The sequence below is a fragment of the Puma concolor genome, chromosome D1 (assembly GCF_028749965.1).
Source record: "Puma concolor isolate L17-30 chromosome D1, mPumCon1.1.hap2, whole genome shotgun sequence".
In the NCBI taxonomy this organism is placed as follows: Eukaryota; Metazoa; Chordata; class Mammalia; order Carnivora; family Felidae; genus Puma; species Puma concolor.
This window is the reverse complement of record NC_141676.1, coordinates 14964070-14990356: the sequence shown is the minus strand read 5'-3', so window position 1 is coordinate 14990356 and position 26287 is coordinate 14964070. Positions and strand designations below refer to the sequence as shown.

Genomic DNA, 26287 nt, shown 5'->3' with positions numbered 1-26287 from the left:
CTCTTATGTTTTATTTATTTTCTATTTATTTTCAGAGAGAGAAAGAGCTTGCATAAATGGAGGAGGGGGCAAAGGCAGAGGGAAAGAGAGGCTCTCAAGCAAGTTCCGTGCTCAGTGCAGAGCCTATAACACTGGGCTCTACCCACAATCCTGGGATCGTGACCTGAGCAGAAATCGAGAGTTGGACGCTCAATTGACTGAGCCAACCAGGCAACCTTTTTAAATTTAATTAATTAGTTAAAAAAAAAATTTCCGCTCATGTTTTAAATTCACCAGTAGTGCACCTCCAAACCCTGGGTACTCCACTCTTGACCCCAGTAAAGGCAGAACCTCAGACTAGCAAGCTCTTTCTGCCTCTCTCTCTGTCTCTGTACCTGTAACCAAACTGTGTGGCCCCAGGTGTTGCAGGATTTTTTACCTCGGTACCCAGGATTTGTTGTCTTGCTGCTTCGAAGAATGAAAATGAGCAGCAGGCAAAAGTTTATTAGAGTATAAGATGAGAAAGGAAGAATAGTATGAACACTCTCTTTGCAGAGAGGGACATCTGAAAGTGAATGCTTGCGACTATAGGCAAGGGTCTTTGTTTTACACATTTTTGGTCCCCCTCTCCCCCGCCCAGACCCCTGCTTCATTCTCCTTTGTTTCCTCTCAGGTCCTGCACCTATTGTCTAGGTAACTCTAAATGTCTGGTTATCCCATTTTGATTGGCTCGTTTCCATTGTACAAGGGGTGGTCTAGGGCCATATCATTCCTTGTGGGTCTTACATTTTATTGTCTACTACTCATTTTTAGTTAGGTCTTTTGTCAAATTCCTGAGGGAAACCTGAGTGGGAGTTGGTGGTGTCTTACATTTTATTTTATTTTTTTTCAATTTTTTTTTTTTTACGTTTATTTATTTTTGAGACAGAGAGAGACAGAGCATGAATGGGGGAGGGTCAGAGAGAGGGAGACACAGAATCTGAAACAGGCTCCAGGCTCTGAGCTGTCAGCACAGAGCCTGATGCGGGGCTCGAACTCACAGACCGCGAGATCATGGCCTGAGCCGAAGTCGGCTGCTTAACCGACTGAGCCACCCAGGCGCCCCAGTGTCTTACATTTTAAAAAGGAACCTTGTGCTTGAGGGAGTTGGCTGTGGTCAGAGGCTCCCAGCATTGTTCCCAAATATGTATTTTTCCCCACCCAGGGACCTCAAGTCCTATCCTTTCCCTCTCTGCTTTTTTTATCCTCTCTTTTCGCCATCATGCAGGTATGTGATGTACCCTCTGTGACTTATGAGCAATAGACCTTGTCTTGTCAAGGTCCCCTCATTATTGTTGCAAGTGAGAAGAGGAGGACACCTGAAAAAGTACACAGGCCTTTATTTGAGGTCTCAGAATTGCAATTTGGGTAGTACAGATTTTGGTGGAACCAGGAAAAGTGGGGGAGGGGGGAAGCAAGAGGTTTTTATGAGAAAGAAGGAGGGACTAAAATCACATGATTTAGATAAAAAAAACAGGAGGGAAAAAAATGATGCTGAGGTGGAACAGCTTTTGATTACTATCTAATTGATGATTCTACTGATGGTGGTAAACAAAACTATTCCCGCCATGCTGTAGTTAATTTTCTTGTTCTCATAAACTTCTTGCCAACAGTTTTATAATCTGAGTGACAGTTGTTTTGTTGGATTTTACGAGCAACTACATGTAAAACAATGACGCGATGGCCCAGTTTAAGAGTTAATTAGTTAGAAAGGAAAATGGAACTTCAAAATGGAGTCTCTGGTGTCCAGAAATTTCCTAGCTTGCAGTCAGGGCGGGGGTGGGGGTGGGGGGGTGACTCTCAGTTTCCAGAGGTCTCTGCATGTGCTCCCTCTGTCTTCAAAGACAGGAATGGTGCATTTTTTTCCGATTGTACTTTGAATCTTTTTAACTTTTCCGTTGCCAGTCAGGAAAAGTTCTCTGTTTGTAAAGAACTTTAGGGATTAGATCAGATCCAAACATATAACTAAAAGTCAACTTACCAATAACCTTAATTACATTTTTGAAATCCCTTTTGACATGTAATTCAACATTTAACATTTAATCTGTGCCGTATCACCACATTTATAATCCCAGGGGATAGGGCAGGAGATCCTGAGGGGCATTTTGGAATTATGTCTGTCACAGTGGTGAAGGAGTTTTGAAAAAATTACAGCTTTAACCCAAGAGTCAGAGAATGTATAACTCAATATCTCCAAGCTGGGGATGGTGTTCCCATATCTATTAAATATGCCACCTTTACACCCTCCTCCAAATGTTATCCCTGAGAAAAATATGACATTTTCTTAGGTGTCGAATAGTCTTGGAGAAAATATAAGTAACATTTTATATCAACTTAATCATTGAATCCCACTAAGTATATGATCTTCATCAAATATCTTACACAGTCAATTCAGCTATAGCAAGCTGGCTACATGCGTGAACACGTCAACACCATGGACAAGTGCTGGAAGCAGGAACTGAAATTTCATTATCACAGAGTTTTGCTCATTGAACTATTTGTCTTGTTTCATCCTTAAATGTCAATGCCTTCACTCTAAAGATTGTGATCTGAATGCTTTGTCCCCTAGATATTTCCAAGTTTCTCAGAAATTGCATCAGAAAGTTTCTAATAATAATAATAATGAATAAATAAATGATTATAATAATAACAGTGAATACATGTTACTTAGGTATGGTAAAATAATTGTACTTATAGGTGAAGAACCTAAATTCCAGCGAGATAAGTGTCTTACCCAAAATCATAGCTGGTCAAAGACACACCTGGGATTCAAATTCAGACCCTCAGACTTCAATGTCTGAAATGGTAAACATGAAATCATCCCAGACATCTGATAAATGCATCTCACATAAAGTGGGCTCTTCTTCTAAATACTTAAGATGCATATCTGACTAGGGACACCTGGGTGGCTCAGTTGGTTGAGCATCCGACTTCGGCTCAGGTCATGATCTCGCAGAGCTCAAGCCCTACATTCGGCTCTGTGCTGATGGCTCAGAACCTATAGCCTACTTCAGATCCTGTGTCTCCCTCTATCTCTGCCCCTCCCCCACTCATGCATTGTCTCTCTCTCTCTCTCAAAAATAAAAATTAAAACAAAATTTGCAAAAAATATGCATATATGATTGGGTTTTGACATTGTTACTACGGTGCATCCTTCAGCCATCTTCCTGTTACCATTTCCATGCACAAATGCATGTGCACACGCACGTGGATACATAAGGATAACTGTTCCTCCTTGCAATGTTTCTATCAAAAGCACAACAATTAAATTGTTTAGGTAGTGAAACACAATTATAAGTGTAGTTCAATAAATTAACAACAAATCCTTGAAATTTTGTTACTTTGCCATCATCAAATAATCAAACATTATATAGATATAAACATTATCTTATTTATTTTGTTGGTGAAATTGAGGCTCCACGATGAGTGGACTGTACTAGTTGGGGAAACAAAGTATGACTCCTAACTACACAGTTGAAAATGTAAGTGTAATTTTGAACTTTGCAGGATATTATTTTATTATTTTAATAAAAATCGAGAAATATTAAATAAGTACTTGGTCTGTGTAAAGTGTGGTAGTACTGTTCACGGCCATTGTAGGGTTAGTAAAACATCTTAGCCAAGGTCAAATTCTACTATGCTAGTTACTAGCTGCCTAGCCTTTTCAATGATCTCTTGTGGCTTTGTGGAAACATTAATAATATCATCCCATAGGGTCATTACGTGCATTAAATTTTAAAAATCCCTTTTAAGCCCTTAGCACAATTACTAGCATATTGTAATGACTGTTATCAATTATTGCTATTACACTTCATCATTAAAATTTAAATTATTAAGTACAATATGGGAAAGAATAGACTCTATTTTCATTGAGTTAATAGTCTGTTGAAAAGATGAGAGAAGAACACCAATATTTAAAGGATAGGCACAAAACCCCAAAACAAAATAAAAAAACCTCAGACTACCCATGAAAAGGGAATCAAATGATCTCGTGAAATGAGGTATTGGGAGTCTTATGGGATGACTTGGGGGATGGAATTAGATGGAGGAAAGGTGATACAATGAGGATAAGTTTTGTGGGAATGGGGACATTTATGCTTGACTGTAATCATTTTAAGGGAACGCTGACTACCTTCAGTATTGATTTTTATTTATTTTTAATTTTTTTTAATGAAATTTATTGTCAAATTGGTTTCCATACAACACCCAGTGCTCATCCCAACAGGTGCCCTCCTCAATGCCCATCACCCACTCTCCCCTCCCTCCCACTCCCCATGAACCCTCAGTTTATTCTCAGGTTTTAAGAGTCTCTCATGGTTTGCCTCCTTCCCTCTCTGTAACTGTTTTTTTCCCCTTCCCCTCCCCCATGGTCTTCTGTTAAGTTTCTCAGTATCCACATAAGAGTGAAAACATATGGTATCTGTCTTTCTCTGTATGACTTATTTCACTTAGCATCACACTCTCCAGTTCCATCCACGTTGCTACAAAGGGCCATATTTCATTCTTTCTCATTGCCACGTAGTGGCACATTCTCATTGCACATATGCCATTGTGTACATAAACCACAATTTCTTTATCCCTTCAGTATTAATAAATAATTGGCCTTCATAAAAGAAACAGTGGAAGACCCTCAATAAATATAATGAATGCATTAGGGTTTATTCCTTGCATAGAAATAATAAGGCTACTCTAAAAACTTTTAGGTCACCCACCATAAAAGCTACGTTTCATGTTTAGCGTCATATATTTGAGGAAATCTAGAAGACATCTATTATAGAAAGCACCTTGGAAAAGCCAAAGCAATAGCAGATTAAAATCACCAGAGTTTATTTTTAGCAGTCTTGTCCAAGAATTCCCATAAGGATTGCCATCAACACTGCACCGACGTCCCTCCAGTGCCTTTAAATACTCTTCCTGATTCTTCCCCTGCAACTTCTCCAAGAGTCTCCAAGCCCAGTGCATCTAGGGAAGTAGACCTTGCTGCTCATTACCGCATGGAAGGGCCAAACGACAAAACAGAAAAGCCCAGATGCATTTGGAATTTTCCTTCCGGTTTTGGGATATAATTCTCATTCTTGTTCTGACATACAGTTAGTTTTTAAGATGTATATTCATTTTATTTTTAATTTTTTTAACATTTATTTATTACTGAGAGAAAGAGAGAGAGAGACAGAGCACGAGCAGGGGAGGTACAGAGACAGGGGGACACACAGAATCTGAAACAAGCTCCAGGCTCTGAGTTGTCAGCACAGAGTCCGTCGCGGGGCTCCAACTCACGAATCCTGAGATCACGACCTGAGCCGAAGTCTGGCGCTTAACTGATAGAGCCACCCAGCCATCCCTAAGATGTATTTTTATTTTAAATGTAATTTGAAAACTACCTACAAAGGATGAGACTTTTTTCTCATTGCTTTTTTTGTTCCTGAGATCTACTTATTCTCTGGATTTAGAAGAGATTTTTTTTTTTCATCTGCTGTCATGAGTTCAAGAAGACAAGGATATATCCCTTTAAATATTAATTGGAATTGGCTGATACTAAATATGTGAGTTCTCTTTTTGTCTGTTTCCATCTTTTCTTTTTTCTTCCCTTTTCTATTTTTGCATGCCTGAGCCTCTGTCATTTCTCTGAACAGCTCTAGGATCATCTATACTAATCTGCTTGTTTTCTAGAGTAGTTATATATATATATATATATATTTTTTTTTTGCATGAATAGTATTCTAAAATATCTTCCTGGTAAGGATTTATTTTATCACCTTTTAGGCTCCTACTTTATGTAACAATTTTTCATTTTAATAGTTTACAAAACAATTTTAAAAGGTCTGTTCTAACAGAAAATGAAAACTAGGAAGGCTATTTTGAAATCTTGGTTTCAAACTTGAAACTGTTAAGCTGCCAGGTCAGGGGGATAAGAGAAATGGTGGAATGCTGTGCGCTCTACTTTGGATAGAAAAGCAATGATAAAAAAAAACAAACATACAAGTTTGGAAAAAAATCAAATAATTGGATCAGTTAAAAAAAGAGAATAAAGATAATAAGAAAATGATGGAAAATTAATGGATAATTTTGATAAACTGGTAAATGAGCTAGTAAAGCACTAAAGAATTAGTTCTTTGCAGCTGGAAGAATCCATGAAAATTACTATTCCTTATTTTCATAAGGGGAAATACATACCCAAAGAATTTGAGGAACTTGCTCCTAAATCACATAAGCAGGGAGTGGCAGATCAGGACAAGAACCTCCAGTTTTTGCCCTACTGTGCCACAGGTCTGTAATACTGAGAAATAATCCCTGATATTTGAAATGAATGGGGTGGTATGGAAGAAAATTTCAGTGATCACACTTAGGGAAGTTCCAATTATTAAACTGATGAATGTTTCTGTAACAAAGATAGATCATACATATATTAAAATTAAAAAAAAATTAACATTTATTCATTTTTGAGAGTGAGAGAGACAGAGCATGAGCAGGGGAGGTTAAGAGAGAGAAGGAGACACAGAATCTGAAGCAGTCTCCAGGCTCTGAGCTGTCAGCACAGCGCTCGAGGCGTGGCTCGAACCCACAAACCAGCGAGATCATGACCTGAGCGGAAGTCAGATGCTCAACTGACTGAGCCACCCAGGTGCCCCTAGTATTAAAATTAAAAAAAAAAAAAAAAAATGCAGAAAAGTACTAAATGACCTAAGTAAAATAGAGGGATAAAAGAATTATTTTCTTGAAGTGTTTGATTCACTTATTTTATTTTATTTTATTTTATTTTATTTTATTTTATTTTCAACGTTTATTTATTTTGGGGACAGAGAGAGACAGAGCATGAACCGGGGAGGGGCAGAGAGAGAGGGAGACACAGAATCGGAAACAGGCTCCAGGCTCTGAGCCATCAGCCCAGAGCCTGACGGGGCTCGAACTCCCGGACCGCGAGATCGTGACCTGGCTGAAGTCGGACGCTTAACCGACTGCGCCACCCAGGCGCCCCGATTCACTTATTTTAAATAATAAGAGATTATCTTTTGTAGGATATTGTAGGATATTGGACGTCTTCATGAATAAATTTTTACTTTGATATTGTAGGATATTGGACGTCTTCATGAATAAATTTTTACTTTGATTTCCGTTCTCCTATCTGTGAAATGGGAAATCTTATTAAGCTACTCCAAGTCTTGGTCATTCGTTTGGGATTTTCAGTAACGGTTAGTTGTCAAAACTTCTGTAGAAATCTATATTCAGTGGCATGTTAAACTCATTGAGGAAAAGTTATTCCCAGAGCTCCCCTTGTCTTACGAATGGTGAAGCATTTATAGAATATTAGTCCTTTTAAAATTAATAATAAGTTAATATGTAGTTAATTCTTACAATATTAGATGCACATATCTGTACCTAAAGGTTTTATATGACTTTAGTATTTCGATTCTCCCCAAAATCTAATGTGGTGGGTACTATTATTATCATTGTTTTACAGATGAAGAAAACAAGGCTCAGTGGGTGTGTAACTTGCCTAAGACCATTCAGGTTTAGTGGACCGTATGCCGGAACACATTCAGCCTAATTCAAACACTTTCTCCCTCTATAAGCTGTCTCTCTTGCAAATACAATTGCCAATTTTATTTTAGGAACTAGCCAGTCAGTCTTGTATCCTAAGAAATATTTTCTGTGAGACTAAGGACACCAAGATGATCCTGGCAGTCAAGGGTTGAGTGTTTTTTTATTCCCCTTTTTAGAGGTTGGGGTAAGGTGGAGTGAACATCAGTGTCCTGACTGTCCTTTTTAGGATGTTGTCTGGTGTAGATTTTCTTAATGAACTTGTTGCACCAGAGGCAAAGATTTCAGGTAAGCAGAAATTTTCAATATTGTGGCATTTCTATTGAGTACACACATATTGAAGGCTGTTAACCTTTTGTGCAGTAAATCCTGATTATTCGGCAATCTCTGTTGCAGACTTACTGTCTCCTTTTGTTAAAACCAAAATAAAAGCTGGTGTTCGTGCAACAAAACAAGGAGCCATGAGAAAACAGCAAACTATGAACTTGAATCTTCAACGGTAACAGCGATAGTTAGCAAACGGTCTTGAAATGTCTTTAAATTTTATCAGGATTGTAACAGTATAAGTAGATGTTCTAATGCTGAGATAAAGACAAAATCCAGATATAGGTGTAAAGGAGATGCAGATATTAGTATGAATGTAGGTGCAGTTGTAGATGTGTGTCCTGTTTCCTTATATCAAATATCTCCTCATGGAGGAGTATGGAAGTTGGGTACCTATGTATCCATCTAGTTATATTTACATTTTTTTATGACAATTAATGCGTAAAATGCTTGAGGAGGAGTGTTTATGTCTACACTGCTAAAGTCATTGAGGAAACAATGCAGTAATAAGTGATGAGTCATAAATTTACTGAATTCTGGTAAAGGTTTAATTTTTGTTTAATTTCATTCATTATGTATTGTGTTCTTCTTAAACCATATTATACAATGATGAGTTTTTTAAAATATTTATTTATTTTTTTAGGGATTGTGCAAGTTGGGGAGGGGCAGACAGAGGGGGGCAGAGGTTCTGAAGCAGGCTCTGCACTGCCCGGATGACATCAGGGAGCCTGATGAACCGGGAGATCATGACCTGAGCTGAAGTCAGACACTCAACCAACTGAGCCACCAAGGTGCCCATAAAATGATGAGTTTTAAAATTAACTTAAATTACAGAAGTAATAATGAAATATCGTCTCGTTAATAAAGAAATTAAAACATTGTATAATACTGAAATCCCCTTTGGCCATCACCCCCTTATTTCTGAAAAGTAAATCTTTCCTTCCACACTTTTTCCTATTAATTTATAAGCACTCCCCCTCCTCCCCCCTCCTCCTCCTTCCCCCTCCTCCTCCTTCCCCCTCCTCCTCCTTCCCCCCTTCTTTCCCCCCTCCTCCTCCTCCTCCTCCTTCTTCTTAACATGCATGTTATCATACTGTGATTATTTTTGTGCACCTGATTATGTTTTCCACTCAAAAATATATCTTAGTGATTTGTATCATGGTAGATGTTTCCTAGGGATCAAAATTTAAGCTTGTCTAGTTCTCCATAACAAGAAGATACCACCCCTTATTTCCATTCTATTACCAGGTTTTAGATCACATCTATTTTCCAAATTTAAATGTCTGCAAAGAATGCCCTTTTCTATGCTTTCTGGGGTAGTTTTGCTGGGTCCTTCATCAAAATTTTACATGGACAGCCTTTTGAATTTTATCTTTTATGAAGTTGATGAGTGGGAATATAGTATCTCATTCTTGCTTAATCTGTATTTTCCTGATTCTAATGAGGTTGAATATTTTTATATACACTTTGGCCAGCAGTAATTTCCTTTCTGTGTATTGCCTTGTCAAACATTTTGCTCTTTTAGAGAAAAATAGAGAAAATTGGCCTACTTATCTTTATATGATTGATTCGCAAAATTTATAAATATTTACTCCCATTGGCCACTTTTAAAAATATTTGGTTTATAGGAAGTTTTGTCATATAGAAATTTTATTTTTTTATTTTATTTATTTATTTTTTTTAATTTTTTTTTTTCAACGTTTATTTATTTTTGGGACAGAGAGAGACAGAGCATGAACGGGGGAGGGGCAGAGAGAGAGGGAGACACAGAATCGGAAACAGGCTCCAGGCTCTGAGCTGTCAGCCCAGAACCTGACGAGGGGCTCCAACTCACGGACCTCGAGATCGCGACCTGGCTGAAGTCGGATGCTCAACCGACTGTGCCACCCAGGCGCCCCAGTCATATAGAAATTTTAAATAGATTTTATTTTTTAAATAAGTTTTCTTTTTGTGCTTTGCTTAAAAACTGTTCCTACATAAGCTATAAACCCATTCTAATTATTTCTCAAATATTTTTCCTAGTTTTGTTTGATACATTTGTATCTTTCAACCACATGAATTATAGTTTTTTGTGCCTTGTGAGATATATATTTTTTTTTCAGAGGGAGAGTCAACGTCCTAACATCAGTTACTAAAATTCACATCATTTTGAATTCTCTGGAGTTCATATCAATTTGAAATTTCAACTTAAATATAGATTAAATTCCAGTATATATGTGTTTATTTATTGACTGTCTTCAAGTCCAGGAATATGTCTCTACCCACAACTTTTTAATTGCCATAGTTTTATAATATACTTCAATTCTGAAAAGTATGTCTATTCTTTTTGCTCTTTTTAAAAAAATTAACGTACTTACTCTGGATGTTAACTCTTTCTGAATTTTGAAATCAGTTTTTCATGAAAAATTTTGTCAGAATTTTTGTTCCCCTTATTGAGTGTATTGATTAATTTGGGAAGAATTGACATCTTTCCTATATTGATCTTCCCTAACCATAAACATGGTATAATCTTTTAACTTGTTTCAATCCTTTTATATCTTTTAATACCATTATGTACTCAATAAGGAAATTCTCTGCTTAAAAATCTTTTTTCATGCTTATTATTTACTTTTGAGAGACAGAGTGTGAGCAGAGGAGGGGCAGAGAGAGAGGGAGACACAGAATCTGAAGCAGAGGCTCCAGGCTCTGAGCTGTCAGCACAGAGCCACACGTGGGGCTCGAACCCACTAACAGCGAGATCATGACCTGAGCCCAAATCAGAAGCTTAACTTACTGAGTCACTCAGGCACCCCAGAAATTCTTTTTTTCAAGAAAGAATAGCTTACAGATAAAATAATTGTTCACCGCTTATTTTAAACTAATCACACCATAGCCCAGAAACACACGGTTTTGCTTGTGTGGTGGTGATATTACCAGATATTTTTGCAAGAAATTGGACCATAGGGTGTTAATTTGGGGTTCATGAGTGGAATTCAATCCAAAAGTCCACAAACTCCCTAAAATCCTATTACAAATCTCTTTGTGGGGTGTTTGTGTGGCTCAGTCAATTAAAAATCTGACTCTTTATTTCAGTTCAGGTCATGACCTCCTCGTTGTGAGATCGAGCTTTGCATCAAGCTCCATGCTCGGCATGGAACCTGCCTTGGATTTTTTGTCTCCTTTTCCCTCTTCTCCCCCTCCTCAAAAAAAAAAAAAATCTCTTTTTATGCCAAATGTACATTTTTCTAAAGTAATCTCATAAGAACTCACAGAAAGTAAAAGGCATTGCTCCATGACCATTATAACCCTTCATAAACAGGCTGACACCTTTTATCAGTGTGGAGGTGTAGGTTTTGTAAAAGTGAGCACTGAGTGTAGCAGTTTTGTGATACATTTTAGATAAAGTTGCCAAAAGGAAGTAAGAGTTAGCATAACACTTTGCACCAGAGCAGCATGTCCTTTTTAACTAACATATTTCAGGACGGGGGCCTGTGAGCCTGTGAAGGAAAGAAAGCGGTTCAATTCAAAGAGATACAAAGTAGTAGAACAGATCTAGTGAAAAAGGATCTCTGGATGCAATTTGCCCCTCCAAGGCAACTGTCCTACTGGGAAGCCCCAGAAAGCTGAAACAGTGAAACAAAAACAGTGAGAACTCCTGGGTTAGACTGGAGAGTAAACTGGGAAATGAGGTCAATTTCAGGAACCCAGAAATATACCAGAACCCCATGCAATGGAGCAATCCTTTTCCCCAAAGATCTCATCGTGGCTTTTTCCCTCCCTCCGTTTTTACAAAAGTTCATGGAAAGGTTCTAAAGGCACTTTCTGAAATTGTCACCTAGAGGTCTGATATTTAAAATTATGAGCTCATCGATGTCTAATGATGTTACTGAACTTTAAGGATTTAGCACACAGTTAGTCACCGGGAAGGGCTGAGAATGATAGGACCACCCTTGAAGAACAGATAACCTCAGTGCCGTTTTTATACACACCGGAGATTCAAAAATCACTCTTGAAAATATAATGCAGAAATTGCATCTCAAAATTTGACCTAAAAAAGAACATTCATCTTGTCCTCATTCATCATGTTGCTCATAGTAAGTGTGAAACTTTGGGAATTATTATAATTTCAATTAGTTATCTGTGCTATTATTGTTAGTATATGTCTACTCTAATGAACTGTATCCACTTGTGGATAGAGATTGCATGTACTTTATACACTGCTCGACCCTTAGCACTAATTAGAGTCTTTCATCATAAATAATCTGTACATATTTATTGAATAAATGGATGGCTTTTAAAATAAACCAGTAATTTTAAAAAGTTGGATGTTTCAAGTATGTTAACTTTCCCCTCTAAATGATAAAACCCACAGGAGCAATGGGACATGAAAACATCACAGAATTTATCCTCCTGGGACTTTTCAGTGATGAGGATGCAAAGATTGCCTGCTTTGTGCTGTTCTCGCTTTGCTATATTGCAATTCTCTCCGGAAACCTGCTCGTTCTTCTCACCATCAGGGGCAGCCGCCTCAGTGAACAGCCCATGTACTTTTTCCTGAGCCACCTGTCTTTCATGGATGTCTGCTTCACCTCCACAGTGGCCCCCAAACTGATCACAGATCTGCTGGCCCAGCGGAAGACTATCTCTTACAACAGCTGCATGGCCCAGATGTTTTATGCCCACTTCTTTGGTGCCACTGAGATCTTCATCTTGGTGGCCGTGGCCTATGACCGTTATGCAGCCATCTGCAGACCCCTTCACTATATGGTCATCATGAGCAGACCGGTGTGCTATATCATTGTGATGGCCTCGATTATCGGAGCATTCATCCATTCAATCCTCCACGTATTGATTATGGTCGAACTTCCCTTCTGTGGCCCCAATCAGATAGACCACTATTTCTGTGATGTTTTCCCCTTGCTGAAGCTGGCTTGCATGGACACTAGCCTGTTGGTTATTGCGATCATTACCACCACAGGAGTGATGTCCATTTTGACCTTTGTTGCCTTGGTAATTTCTTACCTCATCATCCTGTCCACCCTGAGGACCCGCTCCTCCCAGGGCCGCCGCAAAGCCCTCTCTACCTGCAGCTCTCACATCACTGTCGTGTTCCTGTTCTTCCTGCCCCTCATCTTCACGTATGTCCCCGTGGCTGATTCTGTCAGTAACGACAAGGTTTTTGCCCTGTTTTACACCATGATTGCTCCCATGTTCAACCCTCTCATCTACACGCTGAGAAACACAGACATGAAGAACGCCATGAGGAAAGTGTGGTGTTGGCGCAAACGGTCTGAAGGGAAATGAAGTCTCTGGTGTTCAAACCCTTTCCTGGATCTTTCTATCTACAGAATCCTCATGTCAACAAATGCAATAGGTACAGTGAGGTGCTGTGCTGTCCTCCAATGTTGCAAGACTTGGGGCACCTGGGTGCCTCAGTCAGTGGAGTATCCGACTCCAGCTCAGGTCATGATCTCACGCTTTGTGAGTTTGAGCCCCGGAGCCTTTGTGCTGCACCCCCCCCCCCCCCCCCGGCCTCTCCACAGCTTTCTCTCTCTTTTGCAAAAATAGATAAACTTAAAAAAAAAATGTTGCAAGACTTGAAGAGAGAAGGCCCCTCAGCCACCCTCTTTCTCTTACTTTCTTTTTCCGAACTTGTATAAGGGGAATGGATCCCATGACCTCCAAGTCCCTTCTAGCTTTGACATTCTGGAACTTATGTCTGGCATTCTGGAACATTATAGGTCTGTCCTTCATGGTCCCAGTCATTGTGGGCATTATAGTAGTTTTTTTAAGGCACACTGTAAGGTCTGGATGGTTTGACAGTTATGTCTTGCTTTGGGAAACAGATTGTTGACTGAGACACCTCACAGAAAGAGGGAGAGAGAGAGACAGACAGACAGAGGGAGAGGGGTCCTAAGCACTCCATTTTTTGGAGGTACCCATTACAATAAAGAAATAAAGCAACTCACCACATTTGCAAGTGTTATGGTATATTTTAACTCTTTACATACACAAATAATGTAACACAATGTCATTATGCGATTCACACTGTACTTATGGAAGTTATTGTAATTAACTCTTAGTACCTATTGATGGTGTATTCCGGGAATTAGAACTTTCAAATTAGATCATGGATATCACTCTGCGCTCCTTTAAATGTAATTCCATGACGTATTTTCCACCTCATCTTGAAATCCTTCACGAGTATTCAAATTGATGCTTTCTGTACTTGTGCAACAGGGAAAACCTCCCATCCTGCAGAAGACCCCGAGCTTAGGAAACCACCTAGCCGGAGACATGGACATCCCTGGGGTGCATTTTGTTAATCTTCACTGCTGCTTATGCAGATGGCATACTTTGACGTTTTCTTCCCAATTCTTCGCGCAACGCAAAACTGTCTCATTTCTACCCAGGCAGGTCCCTCTACCAGCGAGAAATAAAGAAGGTTAGATTGAGAAGCAGAGGTAATTCACTGAAAACTGGGGCATTGGCCAAGACCAGCTTTGGTGCATTGAGGTATTTCCTTAGTTTGTACAAGAATATTCGAGCTTTGTGAATTGGAAGGGGTCTCTGACATCATCGAGGGTCGTCCACTAGCGCGATAAGAGGAATGGAGGCCCAGAGAAGAGTGGGGTCACCAAGCTTTCAAGTATGAGAGGCCACAGAACTGTCATTTTCCAGTGCCCCATCCTTTTCACCAAGTCGTCACAAAGAAATTGAGTTTTAGTTACTCGAACTATTATTGTCTCTTGTGCACAAAAATCCAGGCTGTTTTTGTGTTTGTTTTTGGAGCATACTTGATACACAATGTCACATGAGTTTCAGGCATACAACCTAGCGATTCCACAAGTCTATATGTTACGCTGTGCTCTGCACAAGTGTACCTACCGTCTGTCACCACACATGGCTACCATAATACCATTGACTATAATCACTACGCTATGCCTTTTATTCCCATGACGTATTCATTCCATAACTGCAAGCCTCACCCGTTTTGCCCAAGCCCCTACCCCACCTTCCCTCTGGCAACCATCAGTTTGTTTCCCATATTTCCTTGGGTCTGAAGGAACCTAGGTTTTAAGGTGAAGAGTCCATTTACGGAAATTAGCCATAGTTGATGATGATTTCAGCAATAGTTTTTCTCTTCCCAAAAGACCCTGACATGTCATGCCTGAAATTAGGGAATTTGGAACATAAGGGGAGGCAGAAAAATAATGAAATATATTGAAAAGGAGATAAGAAAGATGAAGGCAGATTAAGTCAGGATTTTGTTTTGATGTTGATGTCCTGGTGATTATCTCCTGATGGGATTCTCCAATTCAGAAAGGTCAAGGTGAACAGAAATGTCTAGAGCTGCGTGGGCTGGTGCCTAAATCTGGTGTTTATTTTTTTTTAATAAGCCTGTTTTTGACACATATATAGGCCACATTCTCTGGTAATGAATTAAATTTGCTTTTTGTGACAAATTTGCTATTTGGTTTTTCTCCAAAGACAGGCCTTTCAGAAGTCTATTTGAAAATGGCTCTTCTGTATCTTTTGTTAACATTCTTCTTATAAATTATCAACAAAGGAGGGGTGGAAAGGAACCTACCCAAGAACGGTAAATACTTCCTTGTTTTCCTACATATTATCCATGGATAAAATAGTAGGAGGGAGGCTGGCTGCATGCTTAGGTATTTAGAATTGGTCCTCTATGTGTATAACCAAGGTTATGTGCTATGTGCCTCATGCCAACCTCTCTTGGCTTGGCCTTTTATACTGTTCCTTTCAAGGTATCATACACTCAATATATTGAGGGTTTTATTAATTCAAGAGTATGGTTCAGAATTCCCACTTCTATAGTTTGACTATGCTATTTATTCTTGAATCAGTCCCCTCAATAATGCGGCATATCGAGCCACTGTAATCCTTGTCGCTTATACAATAAGCATTTAGTGTGTCTTTGCAAACGCTGGGGTTCAGCTGATCTAAGGGTAGGATCAGTGTACTTCATGCAGCTCTATTTTTCTCATGCATAAAATAGAAATGTTATCTTAGTCTTTGCTGAAATTGAAAGTTTATGTTCTATACATGTGATGTTTGTCGTTACCATTGATGGTTACAGAAGTTTGGCATTGTCTGTCTCTCTTTACACTGTGGTGCACTTAACTTCTGGATTTTTTTAATACTAAAATGTGAAATAAAGGGACACCTGGGTGGCTCAGTCGGCCGACTTCGGCTCAGGTCATGATCTCGTGGTTCACAAATTCGAGCCCCACGTCGTGCTCTGTGCTGACAACTCAGAGCCTGGAGCCTGCTTCAGGTTCTGTGTTTCCATCTCTCTCTGCCCCTCCCCTGCTCACGCTCTGTCTCTCTCTTTGTCAAAAATAAATAAAAGAAAACATTAAAAATAATCAAATGTGAAATAAAGACTATTTTGAAGACTTGGATCGAGTGATGAAGTTGCATTGTGTCTCAAAGCAACACTGGTCACTGTGTAAGGTATGGACATAATCAAAACACTATCAGAATGGGGATTTCCCACTCAGTTATTATAAAAATGGTGAAATTCTAGAGGTTCTGACCTGTGACAAATCTCCCGGATATGTTTAAATGAAAAAAGAGGATGGGGGGCGCCTGGGTGGCACAGTCGGTTAAGCGTCCGACTTCAGCCAGGTCACGATCTCGCGGTCCGTGAGTTCGAGCCCCGCGTCGGGCTCTGGGCTGATGGCTCAGAGCCTGGAGCCTGTTTCCGATTCTGTGTCTCCCTCTCTCTCCGCCCCTCCCCCGTTCATGCTCTGTCTCTCTCTGTCCCAAAAATAAATAAACGTTGAAAAAAAAATTAAAAAAAAAAAAAGAAAAAAGAGGATGGAATATGGAGAAACATGACACTAGTTTTGCATCTTATTGAGCAGTGTAAGAAAACGTGTTCAAATGTTTTTGCTGTGCTTGGGGACAGAAATATAACCGCTGGTTAGAAGACATAAGGAGACACATTTTTATTATTTCCCACTATGAAATAAACTAAGTTATCCATCAGGAAAGTGAGAAGCATTGCCATTTATTTTCATCAACGAAGGCTTTACTCGGAGTCATATCTGAGTAACAGCATTTGTAACAGCAAGGGTGTAAAACTACAAAAACTATAAAACTCCAGTGTTTTTCAGCCAAGGTTGTGGTTTTAGGCACATGAGATAAAGTCACCTTACAAGCCAGACTCACCCCTGTTGGAAGTGGGGAGAGTCTAGGTTCCAATGATTGTTGGTCATCTCTTTCCAAGGAACCAAGAGTAGACTCTCTGAGCTCCTCTGACTGGGAATGACCCTGGGGAACTTTTGTGAACAGATATAGATGTATAAAGTCACTGGTAAAAACTCGAATACTATTTCATATGTCCTGCTTCTTGGCCCCTGAGAATAATAAATCTGTCAGCTTTTACTGTCTTAGGGATGTCAGACCTTCAATAGAACTAACATCCCTTGGTATTCAAGATGTTATTAGTGCCAAGACATGAAGGGAAGAGTATTGTGGAGGAAATTTACAAATGGATAATGTTTATTTATTCCACTGATTCCTAAATTTAGTTCAAGTTTAGCTCCCTTTGCATTGCTTAGTAGAATAGACATGGGCATATATTCAAATATAGGATTTCGTGGATTTTATTGGCTCACAGACCTCTTGTGCTCTAAGAACAGCAAATATCATCTAGTTCCAGTGTTTCTAAATCTAAGTGCTAAGATATGCCACTGACTGTACAAAAATTATGGCAAGAGCTTGTTAAAAATACAGATTTTTGAATACCCTTTAATCATGGCCTCGCATATTAGAAACTGTCAGCACAGATTCTGTTATCTGTTCAAAGTCTCTCAAGATGATTCCCATGATTGGACAAGTTTGAGAAGCACTGACCTAGTCATTAAAAAGTGAGCAAATGGAAGTGCATGGAGATTCCAAGCTGGGACAATAAACATGGATTTGTGTGGTTCCACGGAGAGGGTTTTTTAATTATAACTTCTAATTATGGTGCCGCCTTTCATCTTTCTTATCTTTATTTCTTTGAATGTATCAACATCAGAGATAGTTTTTTAAAGCACTGTGTACAGTTCTCAACATAACTTACACACACACAGACATACACATACACTCCACAGCCATAAACACTTACCCAGGTATGGGCAGTAATTGAATAATCAGATTTGTGCAAAAATAATAAAACAATGAGAGGGATAATCAGTGATGTGTACATTTGTTATAGGAAAATAAAGCTCAGTTTGGGTGATGTGAAGGAGGGATGTGCGATGAATGGTTCACTGAATTCAGTAAAGCTGCTTTGTTCAAACATTGGAGGAACTACAGTTTCCAAACCACGCATTTCAACGTTGTATTTGCCCTGTGGGTGGAATCAGGTCACCTGCTCATCACAGATGCCTTTGCTTTCATTGAGTTTCTTTAGTTTTTCTTTTAGTCACTTTACATTAATGGAGACTGCTGGCTACGGGCAAGTCAAAGTCAGTTAGCAGAAGCATATTAATGGGGTGTTAGAATTACAATGGGGATCTTGGAGGTAATTTTTTCCCTAATTTGCGGATTGTTTGGGTAAAGAAAATGTGTCCTAGAGGAAAAGGAGAAAGGGAAAGCTTTCTCCCAAAAGCGGAAGATGAGAACAGGTCTTTCATTTTTCAAGTGTGTTTTACCTTTCACACACTGCACACATCTCACCTCTCTTTGTGGCCTCACTAGGCTAGTTTCCACTGTATTTTGGAGGACTTATATCAGAGCTCTGTAGCTCAGATCTCTGTTATTTTTCAAGTATACTTTTGTGCATGCAACACATACATATTGAGTGCTCACTATTTTTCAATCACAGTTCTAAATGCTAGAAAACCGCCTTAAATGCTTCACAGAGGGCTCTCAATCTTTAAAGAAAATGGCAGAAAGGCCAAAATGGGGAAGAGAAAATAATGGTGCTGAGTAAGATCATGCTGAACTTGTGAGTTTAATAAAATTCCTCTGGCCTCGATATTTCAGAAAATTTATCTAATTATGAAACATTAGAACAAATATAATAACAATCAATAATGACGATAAATAATACCTCAGTTGTCTAGAATGTGTTATTCTCTCTTTTGTTCCTCAGATAAACCCTGTGCTGTTGTTATTACTGTCTTCACTGGACAGATCAGAAAATTTAAGATCATCCAGCTTAAATTGTCGCTTTCAACTACTTACCATTAGCTTCTGGGAAAACCTTCCTGCCCCACAGTCTTTTCATTGCATTCTTTACTTCCGCATTTCTCAGTGTATAAATCAGGGGATTTAACATGGGGGTGATAATGGTGTAAAATACAGCCACCATCTTGTCCTCTGAAAAGGTAGTATCAGGGCGCATATACATGAAGATACAGGGACCAAAAAAGATGATGACCACAGCAATGTGGGAGCCACAGGTGGAGAGTGCTTTGCGCCTGTTTTCTGCTGAGTGCTTTCTCAGGGACACCAGGATGATGGTATAGGAAATGATCAAGATAACAAAGCTCCCCAGAGCAATGGTACCACTGTTGGCTGTCACCACAACACCAACGATGTATGTGTCTGTGCAGGCAAGTTTCAGCACAGGGTGGATATCACAAAAGTAGTGATCGATCTCATTGGGTCCACAAAAGGGTAACGGGACTACCAGAGCCACTTGGATAATGGAGTGTAAGAACCCCCCTATCCACGTCCCCAGCAACATTTTATTGCATCTGTCACAGCCCATGATGGTCGTATAGTGTAGGGGTTTACAGATAGCCACATAACGATCATAGGCCATTACGGTAAGGATGAAGATCTCAGTGCAACCAAAGAAATGTACCCCAAAGAGTTGCAACATGCACCCCACATAGGAGATAGTTTTGCTCTTGGCCAATAGGTCAACAATCATCTTAGGAGCTGTGACCGAAGAGTAACAAATATCCACAAAAGACAAGTAGCTGAGGAAGAAATACATAGGAGACTTGAAAAGCTTGCCCCTGTAAATGGTCAGCATGATGAGGAGGTTTCCCAGAAGAATGACCGTGTAGAAGAAAGAAAACACCACGAAACAAACCTCTTCAACTTCTAGGTTCTGAGAAAGACCCCAGAAAATGAATTCAGTTACATTGTTTATTTTTTCCATGGAATTAGTCTAGCATGCCAAGTTCCCAAGAGACAGCAAACTTACCTGAAAGAGAAACATAACAAGCAAAAAAGACATTTATTTCTGACTCAGAATAAATGGAGAATCACAGTAGTTGAAAATGAAAAAATGGGTACTTGCTGCTGCTTTGCATGCATACTCAAGAAATTGAGATGTACATGTTTTGATCGTCTTGCGTCCGTCTGATAGCCCATTCTTTCACCTCAGATGAGGAAACAAAGTCCAGAGAGATAAAGCAAATTCTGTAAGCCATACATCTAACCAAGAATCTCACCCTTTTAAAAGCTTTTAAAAATCTGCTTGTTTCTAGAAATTTACTAATTCTAATCCTGTATAAGGCACTGAATTTAATCAGAAATTCGGTGTTGGGGGATATGGTAAAATTTACGTATCTGGAAAAGCTTGCCTTATTTTTGTCACAGAAATGAAAACATGTACCATATTTTCCCTTCTGAATATCGCCATGAGTGTTCAAGTAGTTGGGGGTGGGTGACCTCCGCAGCATCTTCTTAGGAAACTCTGAATTTTATGTCCATGAATTTATGGTCCCCTATTTGACATCAAGCTCTTATAGCCAAGAGGTGGTGATGGGTGTAGTTTTTAAAAAGAGGACTAAAATTCTCATTATCTCATTCTGAGACAGTGGTGCTGTAACTCTAGATAAATTATTTAGTTTCAGGGGCTTCTGTTATCCCGTTTGTGAAATAAGAAAGTTTCAATTCCGTTATACGCTATCATATGAACAGTTATTTCTACTATGAAATCAATTCAGTTCTGTGAGCTAGAATAGCCATGAAACCCTGATAAAAGCAATAAAATAAAATAAAATAAAATAAAATAAAATAAAATAAAATAAAATGAAAAAGAAGATAAAGCAATAAAAGAAACTGCTAGAGGGTCGTCTGGGTGGCTCAGTCGGTTACGCGTCCGACTTCAGCTCAGGTCATGATCTCACAGTCAGTGGGCTAGAGCCCCGCATCGGGGTCTGTGCTGACAGCTCGGAGCCTGGAGCCTGCTTCCCATTCTGAGTCTCCCTCTCTCTCTGCTCCACTTCTCTCGTGCTCTATCTCTGTCTCTCAAAAATGAATAAACATTAAAACAATTTTTTTTAATTTTTTTTTGAACGTTTATTTATTTTTGGGACAGAGAGCGACAGAGCATGAACGGGGAGGGGCAGAGAGAGAGGGAGACACAGAATCGGAAACAGGCTCCAGGCTCTGAGCCATCAGCCCAGAGCCTGACGCGGGGCTCGAACTCCCGGACCGCGAGATCGTGACCTGGCTGAAGTCAGACACTTAACCGACTGCGCCACCCAGGCGCCCCTAAAACAATTTTTTTTAAAAGGAACTTTTACAGACACATCAAAACCCGTTGGATTTGAAAGGAGGGGAAATGAAATCTAGGGGTAAATTCTCATCTTTAGATTCAGTGTTTGAGGATTCCCTGGGGATTACTTTGCCTTAGTAGATTGATTGATTGGTTGATTGATCGATTCATTTTTGAGAGAGAGAGAGAGGGGGGGGGGTTGGGGGGAGGCAGAAAAAGAGAGAGAGACAGAGAATCCCAAGCAGGCCCCAGCGCAGAGCCAGTTGGGGGCTCTAACCCACTAACCGTGAGATCAGAACCTGAGCCAAAATCGAGTCTGCTGTTTAACCAACTGACTGAGCCACCCAGGCGTCCCTGCCCTAGTTATTTTAAACATTTGTCTGTCAGCTAAAAAACAGTAAAAAAGATAAAGAGAAAAGAAAAGGAAGGACTCCGCCCTTAATCTCACTAATTCCTTCATGCATCCTTTTAATCTTTCAGGTTTCATGCTAGTTATGTATCAGTTCTCCCAATGAGGACGTTTTACATATTTCAAAGAGGTCATCACTGGAAATGCTTTAAATCGATTTAGGAAGAGGACGATACAAGTTGCATCTTCAGTGCTGGGACCTCCAGAGCTCTAGTGAGGTCACCAGAACGTATGTATGGAAAGGGGTACGTGCAATAGTTTTGATTTAAACGTACAAGTTCTTCCCCAAACTGAGCCACAGACGGAAATGAGTCCTTTAGTTGTAGGTTAGGGTGGGATTTCACAGTGTCTTAGCTCATCATTAGGAATTTTGTCCATCTGAGGCCATATCCCGTCAAGATCTGTCACATGCAGCACTTTCGGCTTCTACTTAAGTCTGTGCTCTCCACTGTCTTTCTGCAGTAACATGGTGTGGTGCCCCTCACTTCCAGCTTTTGGGAAACTACGAGGCTGTGCTTCCTCAAGTCTGTGTATTAGAGCTAACAGAATAGTCATTACAGGCGTGTCTTCTCTTATTCAGCACAAAATAATGATGATCATAACAATGGTAAAAAATTGAAATGGCGATACTAATTCAGACTCAGACTCAAGATTACCCTCCCTGGTTTTACATGTTCCTTCTCTTTCGTTTTTCTTTCTGAATTACAAAACAAAAACAAACAAAACAAAACAGCTATTTTCTCCTGGAGAGAGCCCTTCAAGAGGGCTTGATAATGGTTTTTGATAACTGAATTATGTCGCTTGGTTTTCATTTAGAAGAAACTGGCATTTAAACACAGCCTGGGTATTATCCTTCTTTTATTCAGTCTATATATATGGTCCTAAAGGAACTCATTTCTCTTTGAATCAAGACTCATCTCCAATAAGTTCTTCCTCTTGTTTCTGAGCATTTCAAACATGACAATGCCTCCATTTCTTTTGAAATTATTGTTATTTTCTTGTTCACAATCATGCTACCATTATTTATACATGATTATAAATGTATGTAATTTATAATCATGTGTAGATGCACTTTATTATCTAATCATCGTCTTAACTATTTTATTCTCCCCTTATTTCTGAGAACAGTGTCTCATAATTATCTTACAGGTATTCAAGATATAGCAATTTTATTTAACTCCCCTTTTCAATAACCCTTTTTATTTTAAGTTTTAGAAGAAAAAATTCTCACCAGTATTGTTCAGGGCTCAAATTTTGTTTTATATTTGTATCTCTTCTGAGATAATTTGGGTGCGGCTATCCATGAGAGAGTAATGCCTTAGGAATTGCTTTGTGCATAATTAATATCAGAGAATCTCTGACCTCCAAAACTCAAGGGCTGGTAAAAGTCAGCTCTTCCTCATTCCTGGTTCTGTCTCTCACCTGCTGAAACCTGCAATTTCACAGTATCTTTGGCAACAAATGCTCCTTTCCCTACTTCTTATTTGGTGCATTCAGAGAATGATGCAAAATGTTAATGACCTTGGGGAAAGCCTTTCTCCCAAAGTCTCCCTCCATATTCAGAACCGCGATAGAGAACTAACAACGATCTTGCCAATGTGTTAACATTTTTTTAAATTTTTCTTTATTTGCTAAATTTAAAAACCAGTCAGTTGTCGCATTTAGGACCCTACCACTAATCCAAAGCATTTCAGTAAACACAAGTAACCGTGTATGATTGATATCTTGTTCATGGGATTAACATGTTTAACTATACAAAGGTATTAAATACTTAATGTAACACATATGTTAAAATATCGATTTGGGGGTTATTTATTGAATTTTAATTCTACTCCTTTGAAAGTTCTATTTGATTGGAAAATAGTTGATTCAATAGTGTCACTGGGGTTCACTGTTTTTCTTTTTAAGTGAATCTCTGCTGATTTCTGGAGAAATTGGTGGGAAGTTTACTTCTAGCTCATACCTGGGACAAACGTACTGCAGGCTTTCAGTCTTTTACTTTTTGAGTGTAAGCCATTAACATTGACTCTTGACCACTAATATTCTTTCTTATTCCTCTCCTGTTCCTTACTCTTTCTTTCTCCTCATTCTTGCTGGTCTTTCTTTTTCCTTCCTACTCATCAGACCTCCTGCTTCCTTTTGCATATAACGTCCAATATTCCAGACCCTTACTTGTTTCTACTCTTAGATGGAGTGTATCTACTTGCACAGTGGATTTTTTGATCTCACTGGACCTTTTAAGGGAGACTGTATGTTCCTTTTCCAATCTGTAAATAGCCACAAAGGGGGAGAATGTAGCCATTGGCTTCCCTTTCCCACTGGCCAAAGTTCACCCCACAGTGGGCCATTTGCACTGCAGTCTGGCCACGTCACTGGACTCTTCCGGCAGCTGTGGGAAAAGGAAGAGTCCGAACTGGCAGCAGGGGCATTCAGAGCAGGAGGCGAGCTTTGTGGGAAAGCCACTGGATGTATTTAGGTTCCAATCACATCACACAGTCTCCTCTACCTCAACAGCAATAGGAAATGTCTGTAGGTAGGATTTCAGAAGTGCTCACATCCATGTAGCTCACATCCAAAGTCCTGTCACGTCAGGCTCACAAACGACCTAAAGATGGAGAATAGTTTCCAGAAATTTCTTGGTCTATGGTCTCTTAATATCATAATAAAATGCAGGCCATTGTTAAGGCATCTTGGGCTACAGGCAAGAGAATTTCAGGACCCTGGGTGACATAACAATCTGGGAATCTTGCTTGATGCACCTCACACTCAGCTGTTAGCTCTCAGTTGCTTGACTGCTCAGGTGACATTCACTTCCACCCCAAAGGAACTTGACTCTTTCCTGCTTTGCCCTTGTCAGTGGATCCTCCTAAAAACTAATCATCTTTAGAGTCACATGATAAAAGATTTGGAATAGCACCCTCACATACAGTATATGTCACTTCCCAAATTTAAAGGCCCATAAAATACTGTATCTCTTTCCTACTGGTAAGAGATGTGAATAGAAAACACTTTCTATTTCAACTGAGGGAATCTCTGTGTCTCCCAGACCACAGGAATCTTAAGAACTCTATCCATGTGACAGTCCCCCCACACCTCACAGTGTTTATCTACCGCTTTCTGCCTTGTGTGAACTTAGGAGGTGTGTAAGTTATCTACTGCTACAGACTGGCAAACACTAGGCCAGAAATTCGTGGCTTACAGCCACAAAGTTTAATCCCCAAATTGGTGGTTTTAAATTGCAAAACCAAAATTTAAAGACTTAAAAGCATAAAAGCAATTTATTTGATTATGATTCTGCAGTTGGGGTTGGATTCAGCTGGGTGGTCCTTCTTCTCGTTTCACCTGGAAACACTCTGAATGGTGCAAATGGAGTTTGAATGGAGTACCTGGTCCAAGATGGCCTCATTCACACATTCAGCAATTGGCTCAGATATGCCAGTTCTCATTCATTCTCCAGGAGCGTAGATTGGGCTCTACCATATACACCACAGTTGTTTTAGGGCAATGGTTGTTTCACAAAAGTAAAAGCTTCAAGACCTCTCAAGCCAACCTTTAGGGATCAATCGAAATCACTTTTGCCACATTCTTCTCATGTGGTTAAAGGTTATCTGTGTCACACACGTTTAGTCCAGATAAAAGCATGGAGAGATAGATTCCACTTTTTTTTAATTGAGCTATAACTAGCAAATAACATTACTATGGGTCTCAGCTGTACAACCTAATGATTTAATATTGCATAAATTCAATATTGCAAGATGATCGCCATAATAGTCTAGTTAGCATCCATCACCACACATGGTTATATTTTTTTCTCGTGATGAAAACTTTTAAGAGCTACCTTTTGTGATTTTCAAATAAAGAATAGAGTGTTATTAACTGTAGACACTATGTTGTACATGATTACACTCCCATATGTAATATTTGTTTATTTTATACCTATAAGTTCCTTCCTTTTTGCCACCTTCACCCATTTCACCCGGCCTCCCTATCCCCCACTCTGGCAAGCACCAATCTCTTCTCTGTATCTACAAGTTCAGTTTATTGATTTGTTTTTTAAGATTCCACAGATAAGTGAAATCATATGGTATTTGTCTTTCTATGTTTGACTTATTTTTTAAGTCATTATTTATTTATTTATTTTGAGAGAGAGAGAGAGAGAGAGAGAGAGAGAGAGAGAGAGAATTACCTGGGGAGGGACAGAGAGAGAGGAGAGGACAGATGATCTGAAGTGGGTTCTGTGCTGACAACAGAGAGCCTGATGAGGGGCTCGAACTCACTAACAGCAAGATCATGACCTGAGCTGAGTCAGATGCTTAACTGACCGAGCCACCCAGGTGTCCCTATGTTTGACTTACTTAGCATAATGCCCATAAAGATCCATCCACCTTTGCAAATGGAGATATTCAAAGGGAGAGCAATATCTCATTTTCATGAAGGCAGAAATTTGGAGCTGTTCAGTAAAGCTGAACCTGTCAAGATCTTCTGACTATAATGTTTGGCTCCCACCTACACCCCTTTGAGAGAGAGAGAAAGAG

The 26287-nt window shown here is 39.4% G+C and overlaps 2 protein-coding genes across 2 annotated transcripts; one reads left to right on the top strand and one right to left on the bottom strand.

The window, feature by feature from the left end:
• Positions 1–12237: 12237 nt before the first annotated feature.
• LOC112865254 (olfactory receptor 4P4-like) lies at positions 12238–13164 on the top strand. The gene has a single exon (XM_025928292.2). The coding sequence runs from the start codon at positions 12238–12240 to the stop codon at positions 13162–13164; it is 927 nt and encodes a 308-aa protein (XP_025784077.2).
• Positions 13165–19060: 5896 nt separating this feature from the next.
• LOC112865244 (olfactory receptor 4S2) lies at positions 19061–20011 on the bottom strand. The gene has a single exon (XM_025928283.2). It carries the CDS (start codon positions 19994–19996, stop codon positions 19061–19063), a length of 936 nt encoding a protein of 311 aa, XP_025784068.1. The 5' UTR covers positions 19997–20011.
• Positions 20012–26287: the final 6276 nt, after the last annotated feature.

Bases quoted from the DNA above. Each gene is read 5' to 3' on its own strand.
- LOC112865254 (XM_025928292.2), top strand. From the start codon at position 12,238: ATGGGACATGAAAACATCACAGAATTTATCCTCCTGGGACTTTTCAGT.
- LOC112865244 (XM_025928283.2), bottom strand. From the start codon at position 19,996: ATGGAAAAAATAAACAATGTAACTGAATTCATTTTCTGGGGTCTTTCT.